Below are 23,631 nucleotides of genomic sequence, written 5' to 3'. Positions count from 1 at the left end.
CTTTGACCTAGAATGGTTTTTCTTTTACAAATTGTCACTTGGATGGAGAGTTGTCTCATTAGCATTTATCTTATATCTATTGTCTATCATGTTTGACCTCTGTAATGTCTAATTTTTTTTTTAGTAATTTTATTATGTTGGATTGACACATTGGCATTTACTCTAGGGTACATCGTTTGAAAAGAAGAACGTTTTACCACTTTATCTTTTTGAGTTGGAAGATCAATATCATTCTAAATTAAACTCATTTGTACATAAACTGATAATAGACCGACACCTCCAATTATTCATGTGATTAGTGGGTAAGACCTTATAATCACTGAATGTCTGACATTTTTTCACTTCCCTAGACTAATATTCCCATTTGTACTATGGTCTGGTTTCACATTGTTTAATGGGTTCACTTACTTTTATGGGTTCACTTACTTTTATGGGTTCACTTATTTCAATGACTTTCATATTTTTGTGGATTAAGGGAAATTTGTTATTTCTTGGAGGGGGTCTCATTGGGGGGTTCCAATCCCGGATCCCGCTTACTGTTTTGTCAGAATCCCGTATCCTGCTTACACTATGTACATTAGCAAATTTCATTTTCTTGTCATTTCCCGGGTCCCGCTTGATTTTCACGTGTCACATACGCTTACCAAAAATCGGCAATCCCTCGTCACGCTTAGACCCCAATGAGACCCACCTTGGATACTTAATTTTATGTTTTTTTTTTTTTTTTTAAAATGCATGGAAATTTTTTGTTTAGGATATACCCAGGGAATCCAAAATACATATATACCCTTCATTAAATAATGAATCCAAATTGTTAGAGCTCTAAAAATAGGAAGATGTGGTATAATTGGTGATGAGACAACTCTCCACAAAAGACCAGATGACACAGACATTTTAAACAACTATAAGTCACTTTAAGGCCTTGAACAATGAGTAAAGTTTAACCCATACCAAAGAATTGGGTTTAGATAGGGAAGTGAGTGTGGTCAAAAAGGAAAGACATAGTTTTGACAATTAGTTTTATGACAGGTTATCAGTTAGTTGTCTGTCAATTTGACATTCGTGGGAGCGTTGGAGTCTTAAATCAAAGGGTCTGTTTGATTCTTCCTATTGTATTTGTTTAACAGGTTGTCTCTTTTTTATTGTATATGTTTAATAAGTGACAAATGAGGTTAATGTCAACTTTTTAATTTTGTTCTCAGGTCTCGGTGCCCTCATGTATTGGTCTTAGTGACACTTGAGAAATTTAATTTGGCCCTTGTTAAGGTGAGCAGATCACTAATTTTCTTTGGTGTCAAAACAATGTTGATAAATATCAGATTTACTGTGGTAATTTAAAACTTTTAGAAAATGTCTTAATTCTTCTGAAGAAATAGGTCAAGTGCAACTCTAAAGTAAAAAGTCAATATAATTGTTTAATCAATGGAGTGCCTTTTATCTATAATTAAAGTTATTTATAAAGGTTATGATCTGTTTGATAAAATCAAAGCCATTAACAAGTTTATATAGACACATTAAATAATGTCCGACAAACTGATTTCTATAAAAAACATGGTTCTTATCAAAATGATAATGCGTCTGTCCTGAGTAAGACACCTCTGTCATGAAATAAAAGTTCTTTCATAATATAAGTTCCAAAAGGAAGAAATTTTCTGCAATAATAGTTTCAGTAGAACCTTCAGGTAAAAGTTTATGGTCAAGGTAGTTTTTGATGAAGCTCAAGTCTTGAAACTTAGTACACATATTCCCTATAATATGATGTTTCTGATTTTAAATGCCAAATTAGAGTTATTACCCCAATTTCGCGGTCTGGCTGAATATTGAAAATGTGGTGTGATTGGGGCATTCGTGTACTATGTTAGTTAGGAGAATTTGGTGGTAGAGCTTGGTTTGTTAATGTTAATTTCTCCCACTTATTTTATATCACCTGGCTGCCTATTGTTGATGACTGAATTTGTTTTCTGCCAGAGGTCTTTTGGTTCTTTATTTTGCTTGGTTACTGCTTATTGTATAGTCCATACATCCACTTGTGTTGCTCTGTTCAAAAGTCTTTTGGTTCTTTATTGTGCTTGGTTGCTGCTTATTGTATAGTCCATACATCCACTTGTGTTGTTCCTAGATGTCTTCTGGTTCTTTATTTTGCTTGGTTACTGCTTATTGTATAGTCCATACATCTACTTGTGTTGCTCTGTTCAAAAGTCTTTTGGTTCTTTATTGTGCTTGGTTGCTGCTTATTGTATAGTCCATACATCTACTTGTGTTGTTCCTAGAGGTCTTTTGGTTCTTTATTTTGCTTGGTTACTGCTTATTGTATAGTCCATACATCTACTTGTGTTGTTCCTAGATGTCTTCTGGTTCTTTATTTTGCTTGGTTACTGCTTATTGTATAGTCCATACATCTACCTGTGTTGCTCTGTTCAAAAGTCTTTTGGTTCTTTATTTTGCTTGGTTACTGCTTATTGTATAGTCCATACATCCACTTGTGTTGTTCCTATATGTCTTCTGGTTCTTTATTTTGCTTGGTTACTGCTTATTGTATAGTCCATACATCTACTTGTGTTGCTCTGTTCAAAAGTCTTTTGGTTCTTTATTGTGCTTGGTTGCTGCTTATTGTATAGTCCATACATCTACTTGTGTTGTTCCTAGAGGTCTTTTGGTTCTTTATTGTGCTTGGTTGCTGCTTATTGTATAGTCCATACATCTACTTGTGTTGGGCTGAAGGTCTTTTGGTTCTTTATTTTGCTTTGTTACTGCTTATTGTATAGTCCATACATCTACTTGTGTTGCTCTGTTCAAAAGTCTTTTGGTTCTTTATTGTGCTTGGTTACTGCTTATTGTATAGTCCATACATCTACTTGTGTTGCTCTGAAGGTCTTTTTAGTTCTTTATTTTGCTTGGTTACTGCTTATTGTATAGTCCATACATCTACTTGTGTTGCTCTGTTCAAAAGTCTTTTGGTTCTTTATTGTGCTTGGTTACTGCTTATTGTATAGTCCATACATCTACTTGTGTTGTTCCTAGAGGTCTTTTGGTTCTTTATTTTGCTTGGTTACTGCTTATTGTATAGTCCATACATCCACTTGTGTTGCTCTGTTCAAAAGTCTTTTGGTTCTTTATTGTGCTTGGTTACTGCTTATTGTATAGTCCATACATCTACTTGTGTTGTTCCTAGATATCTTTTGCTTCTTTATTTTGCTTGGTTGCTGCTTATTGTATAGTCCATACATCTACTTGTGTTGCTCTGAAGGTCTTCTGGTTCTTTATTGTGCTTGGTTGCTGCTTATTGTATAGTTCATACATCTACTTGTGTTGGGCTGAAGGTCTTTTGGTTCTTTATTTTGTTTGGTTACTGCTTATTGTTTGATCCATACATATACTGTATTCATAAATATGATAAGAAAAAATAATGGACTAACAGACTAAGAAACACTGACGGCTTTTTAAAGCCATTGTAGTATTTTACAACTAGAAGCTTTGATAAATGAAAAGTTTCTAATGATGTACACCACAATGTTTTGAACTCAGGATATAAAATTCTTTATTTTGCTTGGTTACTGCTCATTGTATGGTCTTATATTGGTTCATACATCTACTTGTATTCATAAACATAATAAGGAAAATAATAGACTAACAGACAACCACTTGAATAGAAATAAATACTGAGGATTTTTATGCCCCACCTACGATAGTAGAGGGGCATTATGTTTTCTGGTCTGTGCGTCCGTCCGTCCGTCCGTCTGTTCGTTCGTCTGTCCGTTCGTCCGTCCGTCTGTCCTGCTTCAGGTTAAAGTTTTTGGTCAAGGTAGTTTTTGATGAAGTTTAAGTCCAATCGACTTCAAACTTAGTACACATGTCCCCTATGATATGATCTTTCTAATTTTAATGCCAAATTAGAGTTTTTACCCCAATTTCACGGTCCACTGAACATGGAAAATGATAGTGCGAATGGGGCATTCGTGTACTGAGGACACATTCTTGTTTTTAAGCTCTTGTAATATTACAGCTAGAAGATTTGATAAATAGAAAGTTTCTAATGAAGTTAATCACAAGGTTGTATAGGCAGGATATAAAGTTCTTTATTTCTATTGATTTTTCATGAGATACAATGAGTTTTATACAAATGTAAGGGATGCTACTTATATTAGATCAATAAACCTAATGTTATTATATTGCAGTTTTTAAAACACTGCATTAAATTTGTTCATTCTTCCGTGAAGATGTAAAAGTGGTAATTGAATGCAAATTGATAATATAAAGTTACTATGTATTTGTACAGACTAAAAAGCTCTCACTTTACCAGGGTAGATATAAATGGGATACCATTATAAGGTTAAATGAAATATTTAGAAATTGATCATATTAAGAATAGAAATTTATATTAAATTCTTGTATGAATTGGATATAAAAGGGTGTCTGTATTACATGTACATTTAATTGGAAAGCATTTCACTACAATTAAACTTACAATTAGAATATTGTGTTGGTCGAGTATTAGTGAAAAGAGTATGTTCAACATGTAAGGGAAACGGAGGTATTATTTTGTTGACCTTATAAAGATGATAGAATCTTTATTGTTGTAAATTTAGAACTAAGGCACATTTACTTTAAGTCTGCTAAAAAAACTTCATTATGATTGACATTTAGAATTCTTTCTGAACAGAGGCATCTTAATTAGTGACCTCTGTTAACAAAAGTTCAATATTGACTATGTCAGACTGTTCATAATAACTTGACGATGTTTACTTTTGTTGTGGTTCACCAATTCTGTAATATTGTGTACATAAATCTTCATAGATTTAATGATATTGGATTGACCTCCAGTTTATACCTATATGTAAACAAATTGTCCACAAGGTTAACAATAGAAAGTAATATAACAACGATCAATTGATCTGAAGTTTGTTTAGGTTTGGGATTTGTTGGTATGAATATTTAATTGAGGAGTAGTTGTAATGTCATAGATTACTGGATGATCAAATAAGCGGTTGTCTGGCTATTACTGTGCATGAACTCATCCTTTAATCTATAAAAACGATTTGCTACACATATAATGCATTTATATATGAACACATTGACAAATGATAGAGAAAAATAACATTTCTGTAAAAATATTTTATGTATATTTTAGCCCCCAAAAGTTTCAGTATATTTTCACTAGGTGACTATCTTAGCTTTCCAATCTCCTGAACCTTGAGAATATAAAAGAGAAGATGTGGTATGATTGCCAATGAGACAACTATCCACAAAAGACCAAAATGACACAGAAATTAACAACTATAGGTCACCGTACGGCCTTCAACAATGAGCAAAGCCCATACTGCATAGTCAGCTATAAAAGGCCCCGATAAGACACTGTAAAACAATTCAGACGAGAAATTCATTTTAAGTTTGATACTTCCCTTTCTAGGATTTGCAAGATTTATCTTTCTTCGGAGCTCGGATATTTTCTTGAAAATGACATTTCAGTATGACACATGAACAAAGGAATCTGCTTTGATCTTCTGATTAATGGGCAAAGAAAACATAAAAAAAATAATTCTTATAATTTAAAACTTTCTATTTTTAGGTATGAGAAATCGACAAACAGGTTCACATGGTCTGAACGAATTTTCTAGTCGTAGTCATAGTATGTTAACGTTAACAGTGGACACAGAGCAGGTCGATCCAGATGATGAAAATTTATACCTGACGAAACGAGGAAAATTAACATTCGTAGATCTGGCGGGTAGGTTTGATATTACAACATCAGCTTTTCTTATTTCCTTAGTAAAGGTCATAATTTTCTACTTATGACTTAACTGAATATGATCACCAATTCTGAGTTCATTACATTGTTTTACCTAAGCTGCTATTTCGGTTGATGATTGTTTTCAATATTTGTTACAAAAAAAAAACATAAAGAAGAGAAGAACATACACAAAAATGAAAAACTATAGCTTTGGTCTCACACCATGCATCCCCACAAAAAGAAAAAAAATTATAATTCTTCAGCATTGATTTAACCACTTCCATAAAACATTATAGTTCTTACATCCTGAAGAGCTCAGTGGTACTGGTTCATTGTCCCCCCATAAACTACAAATTCTCTTTTTCTTTTTGGTGGTGGTGGGGGGGGGGGGTAAGTCTTGCTTGTTTTTGGAACATTTTACCACATATACTTTTTTTATTAACTTTTCTGATAGTTTTCATTTTCCTCAGTTCATCATCCTTGGTTCACCCTAACCATTTGTTGTCCCTTATATTCAGGTAACAAAAGAATTGGTGAAAAATTGGTGAATTTTAACCAAAATTGACACCCAAACTCTTTTAACCTTGAAAATTTTCAGTATTATACCTACCATGTATAGAGAAAGTTATTTTTAAATGTTTTATTTTACAGGTAGCGAAAAAGTTAAAGATTCTGGTTCTAGTGCTGAGATGTTGATAGAATCCAATAACATCAACAGGAGTTTACTGGTTCTAGGTAAAGACAAATATTTATAGCTGATTTTGTGGTATGGTCTTTCCTCATTATTAAAGTATGTATAATTTTGGGGCCCTTTAAAGCTTGTTGTTCGGTGTGAGCCAAGGCTCCGTGTTGAAGGCCGTACATTGACCTATAATGGTTTACTTTTTTTTTTAAATTGTTATTTGGATGGAGAGTTGTCTCATTGGCACTCACACCACATCTTCCTATATCTATGGTGACCTATAGTTGTTAATGTCTGTGTCATTTGGCCTATTGTAGAGAGTTGTCTCTTTGGCATTCAAACCATATTTTCTTTTTATATTCTATTTCATCACTCATCAAGTTGTCTGATATTTTGGAACATAATTTTGCTGTTCATGACTAAACATGTCATTTCTAACCTAATTTTTAAATTTTCGATCAACTGTTCATTGTTATTCAAAATTGAAATCACTGCAATTAGCCTTTAACTTGTCTAAATATCACACTTTTTATTCTTATCTAATCTTTCAATATTTTGATAATTTAAGTAATACATTTAAAAAATTTAATGTAAGTAAATAAGAACTTTATTGAGGTTAACATTTGTAGTCAAGTTCTAATAGGTGATTTCAATATTACGACTGTGTGGATCAAATTTCTTATGGATAAATATTGCCGATTAAGTATTCGAGATGCTATAAATAATGCATAAAGTGAGAGGTGTCAACGTGTTCAAAATCATTTAATTATTTTTCACTTTGACATTTGATACGGGGCTTGTACAAGTATAGGCTTTTTACATTCAACAGTGCGGATAAGTATTATTAAATCATTTTTATCAGCCCCGTTCATTTACGTGTAGTGACATTCCAATCAAGTCAGGGAAAGTCATTTATCTTTTTAAATACTGAGGAATATTGTTACAACTGTACATGTACATTGATAAGAAAATCCAATAGTTTACCATTTGGATAGTTAATTCTATGTATATATTCATTGACTTTATTTAAATTTGAAGATTTTTACCTCAGAGACAAGTTTATTTAATTTGGAATTTTGTGAAATTTACATAAAATGGATTATTTCATAATAGTTACTTGTAACTTTCTATACAAAGTCAGGTAAGAAACAGTAAATAAGCTATATATCTTTCGTTTTCGTTTTACTCATTTTCAGTTTTCTTTATAAAGTTGATAAAAATTTCAATCTCTACATATAAAATGCAAAGGCTGCTGAAATCCAGCCATTTTCAAAAGTTTGGTATCCAACAAGGATAAAAAGGGGGAGGGGGTTCCAACTATATGTCCCTTTTCAAATGCATTGATCATCCAAACAAAGGGGGGGGGGGTTCCAGCCTTCATGCACTGAAATGAAACATTTGTATTTGGTGATGAGCATCTCTGTGTGAAATTTCATAAGTTAGAATGGAGCCCTATGGCTGCACTTATATTGAGCATTAATGATTAAAGGCTAAGATAGATATGATATTATTGCCCATGTCAGGCAGGCTTTGAACTTAAACCAATAGGCAAAGCAACTATATGCCAGTGTTATGTCTTCAACAGTTAACACTGTTAAAATTGGTTTGGCACACTCTTATCACAGATGCTGGGTTTTCAGAAAAGAGTTAAGAATTTGATGTTTAAATAGTTATGAGGTCTTTAGTCTAAATTGTTTTCAATGTGCCATGGCTTAGTGGTTGCAGTTTGTATGCCTACAATAGTATGGGTCATTTGTTTTGTCGTCTGTTTGTCTTTCTTCAGTCAATCTGTCTCGTATCAGGTTCAAGTTTTTGGTCCAGATATGCACTCGGTCAAGATATGGCTCACACCAGCAAGCTATAAAGGGCCCAACATGACTAGTGTAAATTAATTCATTCAGGACGGCCAATGGCCTAATCTATGTAAAAAAGGAGAAACAAGAAACACTTATGAACAACATCAACAAAGGACAACTTCTCATGAACAACAGGTTCCTGACTTGAATGTAATCTTATTTCAAAAAATGCTTCTATAATGGCATTGACAGGACCAAAATATAGCATACAAATAAAACTGCATTATATTGGTAGCTTCTGAAGTCTATAGATCACAATATAAAAGTACAGATAACCAGACATCAAATTACACATGTTTGTTTATTTAAGTACACATGTTTGTTCATTAAATAAAATTGAGAATGGAAATGGGGAATGTGTCAAAGAGACAGCAACCCGACCATAGAAAAAACAACAGAAGAAGGTCACCAACAGGTCTTCAATGTAGCGAGAATTCCCACACCTGGAGGCGTCCTTCAGCTAGCCCCTAAACAAATATATACTAGTTCAGTGATATAGAACGCCATACTAATTTCCAAGTTGTACACAAGAAACTAAAATTAAAAAATACAAGACTAACAAAGGCCAGAGGCTCCTGACTTGGAATAGGTGCAAAAATGTGGCAGGGTTAAACATGTTTATTAGATCTCAACCCTCCCCCTATACAGTATACCTCTAGCCAATGTAGAAAAGTAAACGCATAACAATATGCACATTAAAATTCAGTTCAAGAGAAGTCTCAGTCTGATGTCAGAATACACATGTACGCTCAAAAGTACATTACTATCCTTGGGAAGATGTTCCAACAGTGAAGTGACGTAAATTAATGTGCGTTGGCATTAATAATAATCTCTGTAATCTTTACAAAGTTAGTACATGTATTAAAATCCCCTGGTTTATAATCTAGACATTAGGTTAGAGGACACATTCTTCTTTTCATAGATTGCACTGCTCTCCTGAAAAATTCTGAAGCATTGTACTCTTAAGTAGATCTCGTCTTAGGTGAAAAGAAGGGAGATAATTTGTATAATATTTTTAAAAGCTCCTTCACAGAGTTCATAAAGTTGCTTGTTGTTATCTTAAACTGGACAATTAATTAAGTGACCGATTATGATAAAACTTGTGTGATCAAAATTTTACAGGACTATATAAAGATAAAGGATTACATAAAATTGAAAAAAAATTGATAGACATTAAATTGAGGAAAAGATTTAAGATCTCTTTGTTTGGTGAGACAAACATTTCATTGGATTTTACCTTTATATATATATAGACTGCTAAGTACTTTAAATCTGTCTTTTTGGAAAAATTACATAAATACCAGTTTCATCAGTACCTGTCCAATATATACTTTATGTGAAGTTGAAGTTGGTATCCCTTACAGGGAAGAGAAGTTCTTGAATTTAATCAAGGGCTTGCATTTTATATAGATTAGACTGTTGGTTTATCCATTTGAATGGTTTTACACTAGTCATATTTGGGGCCCTTTATAGCTTGCTGTTCAGTGTGAGCCAATGCTCTGTGTTGAAGACCGTACATTGACCTATTATAGTTTACTTTTACATATTGTGACTTGGAGGTAGAGGTATCTCATTGGCATTCATACCGCATCTTTTTATATCTATAAATAATTTAAAGAAATTTAGGAATTACCAATTTACAACCAAATTTTTTTTTTAATCAGTTATAAAACAGTGGGATGCTTTACTAAAACAATATTTGGACCAAACTAGACAAATATTACGTAAACCAATAAACTTTTTATTTAAATTTTTAGACCAAATATCCCTAAGTGCTTGTCTTTATATTTGTGCACTGCATGTGTGATTAGTCAAGTTTTAAATGTTAATAAAGATGTGAATTATTCATGTTACGTGTTATTGGTTTTCTTAATCATTTAAATATCGTAATTATATCTTCAAAGGTACAAATGAAATGATGGAGTATTAAGTTTAAATATGTATAATTGTTAGTTCGTGTTATTACATTTGATGTCTCTATTGTGTTTTAAATTGAGGTTGTGTGTAGGCATTTCTTATTAAGGGGAGATAATTTTTGAGAAATAAAGAAATAAATTTGATAACAATTCATTTGAGAGAGAGCAAAGTACTTTGTTGAAATTCTGTCCCATATAAAAGAACATAACATTTTCGAAATCAATTTTTTCTAAGTACAATTTTTATTAGAAAAAATGTAGTTTTCTATGAGGGCAGCAGAGGCTGCAATTTAATTTTGATGCTGAAGAGTGTTGATATAGGATATGCCATAACATTTCTGTACTGTCCACTTATTGCCTGGGAGTTCCTTTATATAAAAAGGAATTTCCTCATAGCCAGTAAAAAATTTGTAGCAAGCTTAAAGTAAACTGAACACAAATAACTTTCCTTGTAAGTCTAAATCTAAGTTAAGTCTTGTTTTCGATATAATGAGAAGCTAATTTGCTACGCTACATTGGTAAAATAATTATCAATTTCATTATCTGTTTATTTCAGGTAACTGTATATCATCCTTAGGAGATCCAAAGAAACGTCAAGGTCATATACCATACAGAGACAGCAAACTAACAAAACTTCTGGCGGATAGTTTAGGGGGAAATGGTGTAACATTGATGGTAAGTTAGGGTGGGACTTGGGGGGGGGGGGGGGGGGGGGGAGTGTTAGGTTTGGCAGGACTTTTAACAATAACAGGTTGATAAAACTTCTAGTTATTTGCCTAGGTTAGATTTGGTAAAAATGAGGGAAACTTTTAGGACAACCAATTAAGGTGGTACCCAACACTTTCACTAAAATTAATTGGCTCGTTTAATTATACCCCATGCAACGAAGTTGCGGAGGGTATAATGTTTTTGACCCGTCCGTCCGTCCGTCCGTCAGTCCGTCCGTCAGTCCGTCCGTCAGTCCGTCCGTCAGTCCGTCAGTCCTGTTTCTTGTCATCGCAACTCCTCTCAAACCACACAACAGAATTTCACGTAACCTTTTCAGATAATAAGGACATACTATGTAGTTGTGCATATCGACGGGAAATTGCGATTCAATTTTTTTTCTAGGAGTTATGCCCCTTTGAACTTATTTACTTTAATGTATTACTGCAACAGTTTGTCATCGCAACTCCTCTCAAACCACACAACAGAATTTCACGAAACCTTTTCAGATGATAAGGACATACTATGTAGTTGTGCATATCGACGGGAAATTGCGATTCAATTTTTTTTCTAGGAGTTACGCCCCTTTGAATTTATTTACTTTAATGTATAACTGCAACAGTTTGTCATCGCAACTCCTCTCAAACCACACAACAGAATTTCACGAAACCTTTTCAGATAATAAGGACATACTATGTAGTTGTGCATATCGACGGGAAATTGCGATTCAATTTTTTTTCTAGGAGTTACGCCCCTTTGAATTTATTTACTTTAATGTATAACTGCAACAGTTTGTCATCGCAACTCCTCTCAAACCACACAACAGAATTTCACGAAACCTTTTCAGATAATAAGGACATACTATGTAGTTGTGCATATCGACGGGAAATTGCGATTCAATTTTTTTTCTAGGAGTTACGCCCCTTTGAACTTATTTACTTTAATGTATTACTGCAACAGTTTGTCATCGCAACTCCTCTCAAACCACACAACAGAATTTCACGAAACCTTTTCAGATGATAAGGACATACTATGTAGTTGTGCATATCGAAGGGAAATTGCGATTCAATTTTTTTTCTAGGAGTTACGCCCCTTTGAACTTATTTACTTTAATGTATAACTGCAACAGTTTGTCATCGCAACTCCTCTCAAACCACACAACAGAATTTCACGAAACCTTTTCAGATAATAAGGACATACTATGTAGTTGTGCATATCGACGGGAAATTGTGATTCAATTTTTTTTCTAGGAGTTACGCCCCTTTGAACTTATTTACTTTAATGTATTACTGCAGCAGTTTGTCATCGCAACTCCTCTCAAACCACACAACAGAATTTCACGAAACCTTTTCAGATAATAAGGACATACTATGTAGTTGTGCATATCGACGGGAAATTGCGATTCAATTTTTTTTCTAGGAGTTACGCCCCTTTGAACTTATTTACTTTAATGTATTACTGCAACAGTTTGTCATCGCAACTCCTCTCAAACCACACAACAGAATTTCACGAAACCTTTTCAGATGATAAGGACATACTATGTAGTTGTGCATATCGAAGGGAAATTGCGATTCAATTTTTTTTCTAGGAGTTACGCCCCTTTGAACTTATTTACTTTAATGTATAACTGCAACAGTTTGTCATCGCAACTCCTCTCAAACCACACAACAGAATTTCACGAAACCTTTTCAGATAATAAGGACATACTATGTAGTTGTGCATATCGACGGGAAATTGTGATTCAATTTTTTTTCTAGGAGTTACGCCCCTTTGAACTTATTTACTTTAATGTATTACTGCAGCAGTTTGTCATCGCAACTCCTCTCAAACCACACAACAGAATTTCACGAAACCTTTTCAGATAATAAGGACATACTATGTAGTTGTGCATATAGTCGGGAAATTGCGATTCCATTTTTTTTCTAGGAGTTATGCCCCTTTGAACTTATTTGCTTCAATGTACTTCTGCAACAGTTTGTCATCTCAACTCCTCTGAAAACACACAACAGAGTTTCATGAAATTTTGTAGATAATAAGGACATACTATGTATATTGACAGGAAATTATTGTTCAATATTTTTTCTTATACTTATTTAATTTCTCCAATGACAATGTGGGGACGTGGGGTATGTGAGCGTGCTCACTAAGGTTCTTTAATTTTCATAAAATTTTGTCAAAGTATTTTTGTCAGAAAAATTACACTGGTTATATAGCAGTTTGACCAACACCAATTTTGATCATTGAGAAGCTTAATATTCCTTTAACAACACAACGTAATCAAAACGTTAAGCTGACTTTACAGAGTTATCTCCCTGTAGTGTTAGGTACCACCTTAACTTATAGTAGTAACAGGTTTTGTAAATTGGTGTGTTTTTATACCAATTGAAGTAATTGTTTTCTAGGTTTTGTTTTTCTAGGTCTGTTTTTGGTTATTCAAATATGGGTTGGGTGGTCACATAGTTTGTTGAAATTGGTCAGTTACAAAATAAAATAAGATTTCTATGACACACTTTTAAGTCCATTTTCATATTGATGGTATGTATGCAACTTTGACATGTGGAGACCTGATTATGCTGATGGACTATTGATTGCTCAAGATTTGAATTATCCTGATAAGATATTGGAAAAAAAAAACATTACGAGGAAATAGCATGTTGTTCTTTATGAAATATCTTGACACAAAACAGCGGGCTATTCGAAGATTTGCATTAATTTTGTAACTGTTACAAATAATTTATTCTCTTACTAAGAGAATAAGATAAAAAGATAAAAAGTTTTAAAATTAAGTATAAAAATAAATTGTCTGTAATATTGATTTTATAAAGTAGTGATGATATAAAATGTAAATTTCTTTTTTCAAAATCAAAGCAGATAGAATATTCAAGATAAGAATTTTTTCAAAAGAATATTTTTATGAAAGAAGAAATCACTATAGTGATGGAAATACTTTATATGGATAAACTTTGGATTTAAAAATGGAATAGGAAAACCATTATAGGATTAAATTGGTATAGGTTTAAAAACATTTCAGAAGCAAAGGATTTTTTTAATGGAAGGAGGAGGGAGTGTCCAACTCCAGTCTCCAACTCAAAAAATGATTGGACAATAATTGAATCAATTACAGATTAACCATAAAGCAAACAGTACTAACGTTTATCAAAATTGGCTCAGATTTTACAAAAGTCAGATGAAAATTGTAGTACTTCACAAACAGGTGACAGTGTCGGATTTAGAGTGGGGTCCCAGGATGGAAAAAAATGTGGTTGGTTCTATTGGAAATTATTGAAGCAAGAGAATATTGAGTTACTTGCTACTCTCAGATTAAATGATTGTCTGCCCCTGAATTTACTGTAGTCATAGCAATGAACAGGAATTTTTGGCCACCTTTTGTAAGCATGTGTTTTTACAATTTACTTGGTAACTTAATACTAGTATATGGTGGATTATATTTTTATTAGAAGGCTTTTTATTTAGAAAGTTCTGCGGTGTACAATGCAAACAAAATTGACATCAGTGTTCATAAATGATTTCTACATAGAATTATAAAACATAGGTCGATTGATCAGCATTTATTTATAGCGAGGGTGGTGATGAGGATATTATGGGAATACATGATGATGAACAATACTTTTTTGTCTAAAATAATTGGGAAAAAATGAATATAAATTCAAATTCAAAAACTAAATAGTTTGACAAACGTTTAGCTGCTTTCAAAACTTAGACAACTGTGAATAAAGTTGTTCAATGGTAAAACTCATTCACATCCTCATGAAAATAAAACTGCATTTGTATCGCAGTTTTATATTATATAGGATAAAGGAGGTCTTGTTGTTCAGATGATATTGAGCAAAGTAATAAGTTTTACATTGTTAGGGTGAATTTCATCTCTTTTTAATAACAGAACAATTTCCGATTGTACTGCAATCTATAATCAGTGCATAATGAAGTGAAAGGTTCTTAATGCATATTTTATCAGAATCAGAAAGGTGGGATACTTGATGTAGAAAATAATGGGAATTCCTGTGCAAATTTGTTTTTCATCATACGAATTGATTCTATATCAAATAGCAACATCTTTGTTATAATGATATCAAAATTGTAAAAGTTTTATAAAATCGTTCAAAGTTTTTTTTTCAAAACAACTCTTTGTTGTTATATTATTTTTGAAATTTTTAAAAATGTTTATGAATGAAAATGTCCCCCAAACTGCCTTGTTAACTCTCGTAATGGAAGTGGCAGCTCCAGAAATTTGTATAAAAGGAAGGGGCACTCATTGACATTTTTTTCCGACAGTGCAAGGGCTGTATAGCCAGTCAAGGTCGTTAAAAACTTCCATTTGTTTGACATAAAGGGGGCCAGCTTGAGTTATCCTTCAGTGGTTCCCTATATAATAGATCACAATAAGAGGAACTGGGGGGGGGGGGGGGGGGAGGAGATTGGTTGTCTAGCCCCCACTGGATCAGCCTTTGATTATAGACAGTCAGAAATTTAAATAGAATATAACTTGGGTACTCATCAATAAGACAGCAACCATCAACACAATTGAACAGCAGTTTTATACACGTAACAGTCTGCATGAAATATTATATATATAATATTTTTTATTGTCCTCAATATGCATTTAAAGTTTGCTGCAGGACATTATTGAACAACCAATTAATCATTTTCATTATTCTTGATGGTCAAAATTTGTCTTCATTATTCAACTGAATTTAAAGTCCCATTTAAATTTTCTCTGACCACTCCTTCTCTTTGACCAAAAAGAAAATTGGAAAATGCACACGTGTAACTTCTAAACTGTTCATGCAATTTCTTTTATTAAAATAATATTAATAAGTTTAATAAAAGCTAAAACAATATTAATATATAAAATAGTTTTAGCCTGAACAAATATGGTAATGGATAACTATATTTGTTTAGTCTACATAAACTATATTTTGATATGATCTCTAACTTAATGAAATGATAATCTTCCAAAAGTTCTCCCACAAAGACAGGATAAAAAGGCTAAAGTATGGGGTTCATTCTAATATGACCTTAGTGAACCCCAGGGTGGGTCACATATTATTGGATGTCAGTGATGCCATGAGTAGTTGGTATGTTATAAATACTAACTATACAATAAAAAAAGGAAACAAAGTGATATCAAAGAGATATCTACCATGCTGGATTCTAATGTACAATAATTTTAAATGTGTATGAAATATTTGTCACTGGACATTGAATTAATAATCAATCCGCAATTTCCAGTTTTCTAATATAATCCACTAACTTTTCAAAAAGAACAATACTTAATGTATCTTTGATAAAAGGATAAATGTTGATGGTACATGTACCTCAATAAGACAGAAATCCAAGACACCACAAAGTCCATGGTAGGATTCTGCAATTTATAAAAGGGGGGTTCCCAACCCAGGATAAAGTTGGTGTTCCAACTATATGTCCCCATTCAATTGAATTGATCATAAAAAAAAAGGACAGGATCCCCCGCTTAAGACCATTAACGTTCTTCAACAAAAGTCAATATCTGTATACAATGTCAATATTCTTAATTCTGAAATTATTGAATAAATTTAACAAAAATAATCAAAGATTAAAACCAATTCACTAAAGAACAAAATCATTAAATGTTCCAACAAAGTCAAGTATGAATCCAGGGTTTCTAGTAAATGTATATCTAAAGTTAACTATTAGTGACCCTCCTACCCAATTACCACTATTATCACCATCTGTATAAGGATTTAAAAAAAAAAAAATGACTTTTAATGTTATGTATATTTAGTAAATGTATATCTAAGTTAGCTGTTATTATGAGGGCATACCCTACTCTGCAACAACCGCCAATCACCATATCTGTAAAAGGATTTAAAAATTGACTTTTTACATTATGTAAAACGTAAATAACTGACTGATTTACTGTAACTAAGATCCTGACCGGTTATCATTTAATTTTAATTGATCATTGTAACAGTTCATCAGTTGATATTTAAGTTGCAATCATTATCACCTTTATATATTGATTCCCAATGAAAAAACATAACTTTGCTTTCAAACTGAATATGTTCTAAACAGTTTAGCTAATGATATGAAACAGACGATGAATTATGTATAAATCTGTTATTAGATTGTTATTTTGTTAAAATATTTTAAAAATTGACAGGATTTTTAAGATTTAGACTCATATTTATTTGTGTTGTTGCTGAGGAGTATTATATACTTTATTGTATAAAGGAGTATTGTGGTCCATCAGTTTAAAAGTTATTTTAACATTTTATGTGGACTTGAGAATTTGGAATAGTTCTATGGTCAAGTTATTTATGGAATATTATTAGAATTTGCCAAATTTATGGAGCGTAAACTAACCAAAATTCCAATTCCAGTAAGTTTTTTGAGTTTGGTTGGAGATTGTTATAATTAGTTGCAGTAAAATCTTAATAAATAAATATTTTTAAAAAATCAAATCAAGGTAGACTTACTTAGTGTCTTATCTGTTGATCATATTTTCAAAGTCAGTAAAATTTTAAAAAGTCAATACTGCATAAAAGAATAGTTTAACACTGTAACTTTTAAGCATGATAAAATTTTCAATATGTGCTTATATACATGTACAGTGCTAAGACTGGCCAAATTTCTTTGTGTGTCCACATTAAATTTCTAAATTTATGTATTCCTTGCCAAAAGATTAAGATGAAAAGTTCATTAAAACTTATTCAAATTGAATGAAGTTTTTTTTATGACAAGGTAAGGTACATGTACAGGTCAGTGTTTACCTTCATTCATCAAATGTAATATTTTGAACTGGTTTATTGAGGTATGTATTTATGGCCTTAGACTGATTTCTGCTGTTTGGTTGGTTTGTTGTCACTTTGATATAAACTGTGGATTCATTATTATTTGTTGGATACCAATTTTCATGGTTTTAGTTGGAACATGTGATCCTCAAATTTCAACAAATCACAAATTTGCTTTTGGATTGTATACAGACTTCGACAAAACCACGAAATCAAATATCCTAGAAAATGCAACATTTCCTCAATCCATGAAAATTGATACCTACGAAAATAAATGAATCCCTGGTACCGTTTCCATTCTCAATTTAATGTAGTTATAATCCCTAGTACCGTTTCCATTCTCAATTTAATGTAGTTATAATCCCTAGTACCGTTTCCATTCTCAATTTAATGTAGTTATAATCCCTAGTACCATTTCCATTCTCAATTTAATGTGGTTATAATCCCCAGTACCGTTTCATTCTCAATTTAACGTGGTTATAATCCCTAGTACCGTTTCCTTTCTCAATTTAATGTAGTTATAATCCCTAGTACCGTTTCCATTCTCAATTTAATGTGGTTATAATCCCCAGTACCGTTTCCATTCTCAATTTAATGTGGTTATAATCCCCAGTACCGTTTCCATTCTCAATTTAATGTGGTTATAATCCCCAGTATCGTTTCCATTCTCAATTTAATGTGGTTATAATCCGTAGTACCGTTTCCATTCTCAATTTAATTTAGATATAATCCCTAGTACCGTTTCCATTCTCAATTTAATGTAGTTGTTATATATGTATTTTTTTGTTTGTTTTCAGATTGCTTGTGTGACGCCGTCTGCTTACCATGTACATGAAACAACAAACACACTCCGATACGCTAGCAGAGCTAAGAGAATTAAAAGTAAACCAGTTATCAAAATGGTATGTATTATTTTTACCCAGAATGCTGTGCACATAATCATTTGAACATCATATCTTTATGAGAAGTTGAAACGGTTTCCTCCAATTTGCAAGAGTTTTTCTAGAGATACTAAAAGATACTTTTAGGGCAAATGTCCGGTAGAAATGAAGAAATATAAAACTAACGTTGATACGACCCTGGACAAATGATAAAAATACAAACCTATTCATAGAAACATAGAATACTTTTGATGAAGAGGGAATTAAATTACTAAATGTTTTTGTCTATTATCAGAATCTAAATAGAAATTACATTTTTGTCAAAAATCTTACTTAATGTTTGAGAAGTTGAGCATAAATGAAATATTCAGCATGGTTTTTCCAAATCAGATAAAAGCACATTAATTATTTTTTACTACCATTGTACAGCCAATGTAATTCTAAATTTCTTTACATGTATCATATTGTATACCAGAATGGCAATGCGTCATCTCAATATATTTACTGATTAGGGTGTGGTCTGATAATGCATCAACTTATAAGTTCATTAAACTCTCACAAAGCCTTATTGATTATGATTTTAGAATATTCTTTCAATAGCACATCTATCCGGATTCATATTTCTATGAAGAATTCAAAAAAAGAAAATAGAACTTTATAAATGTTATACTTTCCAAGTGCTCCTCTGGATTAACCTTTAACAGGAGAGCTAGTAATTATTACCAATAAAAAAAGAAACTTAAGGAGGTAGACCTAGGTTAAGGGAGATAACTCATAAAATCATCAGTATGTTTGTGTCAACCACATTCATAAATATATTCTAAGCTTCTAGGTAACATAGATTATTTCCACTCTGTTTCAGGTAAATGCTTAAAATACATTGATGAAACTTGACTTTTACAAACGCATTACTGATTTAATGAGTTATCTCCCTGAACCAATATCTACCCCTTAAGGTGGTACCCAACACTTTCACTAAAATCAATTTGGCTCGTTTAATTCTCATAAAATTTTGTCGAGGTATTTACTTTGACCTTTTAACAAAAATATAAAAAATTCAAAAATTTTGAACCAACCATTTTGTCAGAAAAATTACAATGGTTATATAGTAGTTTGACAAACACTAGTTTTGATCATTGAGAAGCTTAATATTCCTTTTACAACACAACGTAATTAAAACGTTTAGCTGACTTTACAGAGTTATCTCCCTGTATGTAGTGTTAGGTACCACCTTAATGAACATGAACATATTAATAATTTAAAAGTTTGAAATTAGATTCTTTAAAGACAAATTTGTGAAAGTACACACAAAGTAATTGTTACTATTTGAATTGCCTACTTGGAACAGAGGGTAAATAGAGTGATCTAGTAGTAAAAAAAAATCAGTTGTGTGAGGTTTTGAAAACTTTCAGACTTATTATTTCCATATGAAATTATTTAGTTCACATATCCTTCAGTGATTTAGATTTTTGTTTTTAAAAACATATATATATTAGTTGAACTGCAGTTTATATATAATTTATAGATATTTATGACTGAGTAAATTTAGATTGAAAACGAGTGTTTTATTGTTTAAACTATTGATTCATGCTGAAATATTAGTTCTTTTATCAGGTTATTGAAAAATATATATTTAGAATTTTCATTTAGTAAAAAATATAATGATATATAAGCTCATTAGAAGCTGACAACTAAATGCAAAATGCAAATACATGAGATAAAAAACAAACTATATAGACAACTTGTATTTTTTATGAAATGTATTTTTATTGTTATGTTGAAATATATATATTATATAAAAAAAAGAAAAAATTTATGTACCAAAAAAAAAAATGAAAAAAAAACCAAATATGTAAAAAAGTCACAAACGCCAACGAGGGAATTACAGGCTCCTGACTTGGTACAGGCACATACATACATACAGAATGTGGCAGGGTTAAACATGTTAGCGTTAACCCAACACTCCCCTAACCTGGGACAGTGGTATAACAGTACAACATAAAACAAATTATCAAAATCAGTTGAGAAAGGTTCGACTTATCAGAAGGATACAAATAGAAATGCATTAAACAATAATATGTGGACGGGACAAGGTATTTTTACATCCCAACAACAAAAAGTCACTCATTACAGATCTGAGAGTACTTGCAGTTAGTGAGAGTTCTAAGCTAATTAAAACTTATATAAGAAATCATGCAACTAAGACTAAATTATCAATTATTAATTATGTTTTATTATGTTTTCAGGACCCTAGAGAAAAATTAATATTGAGTTTAAAAAGAGAAATTAAGATTTTACGGAATGAAAATCATTATTTACGAGAACAATTAGAATTTCCTGCCAAACCCAAAGGTGATTTACAAAAGAATAATGATGAAAAATTCATGAAGATGGTAAAAGATATGCAGTCTAAAGGTAAAGTTATCTGACTTTTAAAATATTCATAAAAATTATTTAAGAAATAAATAAAAAAAAAATATTGATAAAACTTCAAAAAAAAAGAAGAAAATATTGAGTTGACAAGCTGAAAGCCATCAGATGAAGAAAAAAAACCAACATAATGAAATGACAAACAATAGTCCTATAGTCCATAAAATATTTAAGAGAAATTATTTGAAAAAAAAAGAATGAGTTGGCAAATAAACTCATCATAGATACCAGGACTAAATTTTGTATATACGCCAGACGCGCATTGCGTCTACAAAAGACTCAGCAGGGACGCTCGAATCTAAAAAAAATTAAAAAGGCCAAACAAAGTACGAAGTTGAAGAGCATTGAGGACCAAAATTACTAAAAATTTTGCCAAATACAGCTAAGGTAATCTATGCTGTTGTAAAAGCCATCAGATGAAAAAATAAAAACATGAAATGAAAATAACAAAAACAAGTCCTTAAAATGTTTCATAGAGCAGCAAGAAAATAAGAAACACAAGAAAAATGGATGGTTAAAGAAAATCACATCTAGCTTCTCTATGTAAAAAGTAAATGATACCTGTTTGATATACTGTAAATTCAGAAATTATTGCATGCATTTATTATTGCGATTTTGTCATTTTAGACTTAAATGCAATTTTAATTTTTACAATTTTGAGAAAAATCCTGTTAAATTCATAAAAAATATTTCAAAATGTGAGTTTAAGTTATTGCGTTTACAACTCTGTCACATTTTTCGCAATAATAAAAACCTCGCATTAATTTTTGAACTTACAGTAATGCCAGTTATGCTGGTTAAAATGAACCCTGTAGAACAAGTGGTCAGGCTTAGGTTAAAACTCATGTGTCAGAACTTACCATGATTATTCATTAGTCGTTTTTAATAAGTATAAACTTAAAGTCTTTACTTATTAATTATTTCTTTAATTCTTACAGCTAGTCCTGGCGACAAAGATCTGTATGCCATGTTACAAGAATATATGATAGAAAATGAAGCATTAAGGTAGGTCAAAAGTTCATTGATGTGACAAAATATTCTACAATGTATCTAAATTTTCATTAAAAAAGACAGACAAAGAGAATTAGATTATTGTTTTATTTAATAGCAACTGTGCTATTTGGGCAGTGAAATTGCTTTGATGGTATATTCAATCATTTGTGAAATTGATAAGGTGTTTAGGAAGAGATTTATTAATGTCATCAATAATGAATACAAGTTTTCAGACATTTTTACATAGTTCACTCCAAATTAATAATTGATGGTAATCCAAAATATTTTATTTGGATCAGTTGTTACAAAGTTCCAGTACACAAGTTTATTAGTGTTGCATCAAAATTATTTAAATGCTAATATTTAGTGCATTATATTTTAGAAATGAGAATTCTGAGTTACACAGAAATAAAGATCAACTTCACAGAGATCATCAATCCTTGTCCAAACATAACGAGAGACTTCAAGTAGATATTGAAAAACTGCAAAGGTAAATTGATTTCTGTTTGAACAGAACACTTGCATATTGTATTAAATATTTTAAAATGAATGATTTTTAAAGAATTGATGCAGATGTGTATTGTTTTAAGTGTTTTTCTGTCTATATTTTTATAATATATCGGCTAAGCCTAATAGTTTTGATTTTGATGGTAATATTTTTCTTTAATTACAGATCATAACAATATTACAATACAGTAGAAAAACAAAGGAATTGGTTATCCATCCATGACACAAAATCCGTGTTTGCATTATTTTATTTCTTCATCAATAATTATTTCTCTAATTACAGAATGGACAAGGTTCGGCACAACAATGGTGAATCTTATAGATCTCCTCAGAACAGCAGTAAACCTCCTTACAACCCTCCTCCTCAACGTCTTCCGGTAAGTCTTGTTCCTTTTATAAAATATCAATAATAAAGATATTTTGTTTTTTGATTCAGTATCTTGTCTTTAATAATAAAGTATGCTAACTGAAGTTAAATATTTTCTACAGAAAAAAATAAAATTGTATAAAGCAAACCTGAAAATCTGCCATCTCATTTTGCATTTCATTTTAATAGCATTAACATTTTTCAAGTAATTAGGGTCCCGCCAAAGGCGGTCCCCTATAGTGATCAGTCTGTCCGTCCGTCCGTCCGCCCGTAACACTTTGTGTCCGCTCCATATCTAGAGAACCATTATGATTTCATACTTTATACTTTACATGTTTATTAACCACCACCAGAGGGCGTGTCATGATGTATGTACAACTTCCTAGGTCAAAGGTCAAGGTAAAAATATTTGGTTTCAGTTGACAACCCTGTGTCCTGTGGTGAAGATCGTGTCCGCTCTATATCTTGAGAACCGTTATGATTTCAAAGTTTATACTTGTCATGTATATGAACCAACACCAGAGGGTGTGTCATAATTTATGAACGACTGCCTAGGGCAAAGTTCAAGGTCAAAAACTTTGGTTTCAGTTGACAACCCCATGTCCTATGGTAAAGATTGTGTCCGCTCTATATCTTGAGAACAGTTATCATTTCAAAGTTTATACTTGACATGTATATAAACCAACACCAAAGGGTGTGTCATAATTTATGTGCAACTTCCTAGGTCAAAGGTCAAGGTCAAAAACTTTGGTTTCAGTTGACAACCCCATGTCCT

General features: G+C 31.8%; 1 protein-coding gene across 16 annotated transcripts in view; it reads left to right on the top strand.

Annotated features, from left to right (window-relative positions):
* The window catches only part of LOC139527331 (kinesin-like protein KIF12), a 78,229-nt gene that overhangs the window by 48,163 nt on the left and 6,435 nt on the right, over nt 1-23,631 (top strand). For 9 of the 16 annotated variants that reach the window (XR_011665327.1, XM_071322712.1, XM_071322710.1 and 6 more), the window contains 8 exons: nt 5,567-5,729; nt 6,384-6,463; nt 10,739-10,857; nt 18,476-18,580; nt 20,806-20,974; nt 21,928-21,994; nt 22,365-22,472; nt 22,773-22,866. Coding sequence is in view for 15 of the 16 variants with exons in the window: in XM_071322712.1 (XP_071178813.1) it covers nt 5,567-5,729; nt 6,384-6,463; nt 10,739-10,857; nt 18,476-18,580; nt 20,806-20,974; nt 21,928-21,994; nt 22,365-22,472; nt 22,773-22,866 (905 nt within the window). In the remaining variant the exon portion in view is untranslated. Of the gene's footprint in view, nt 1-5,566; nt 5,730-6,379; nt 6,464-10,738; nt 10,858-18,475; nt 18,581-20,805; nt 20,975-21,927; nt 21,995-22,364; nt 22,473-22,772; nt 22,867-23,631 lie in introns of all 16 variants that reach the window. The other 7 variants (XM_071322717.1, XM_071322714.1, XM_071322713.1 and 4 more) reach the window with 1 other exon arrangement.

The sequence above is a fragment of the Mytilus edulis genome, chromosome 6 (genome assembly GCF_963676685.1).
Source record: "Mytilus edulis chromosome 6, xbMytEdul2.2, whole genome shotgun sequence".
In the NCBI taxonomy this organism is placed as follows: Eukaryota; Metazoa; Mollusca; class Bivalvia; order Mytilida; family Mytilidae; genus Mytilus; species Mytilus edulis.
Note: the sequence above shows the minus strand (reverse complement) of the source record. Positions and strands in the feature narration are given on the sequence as shown.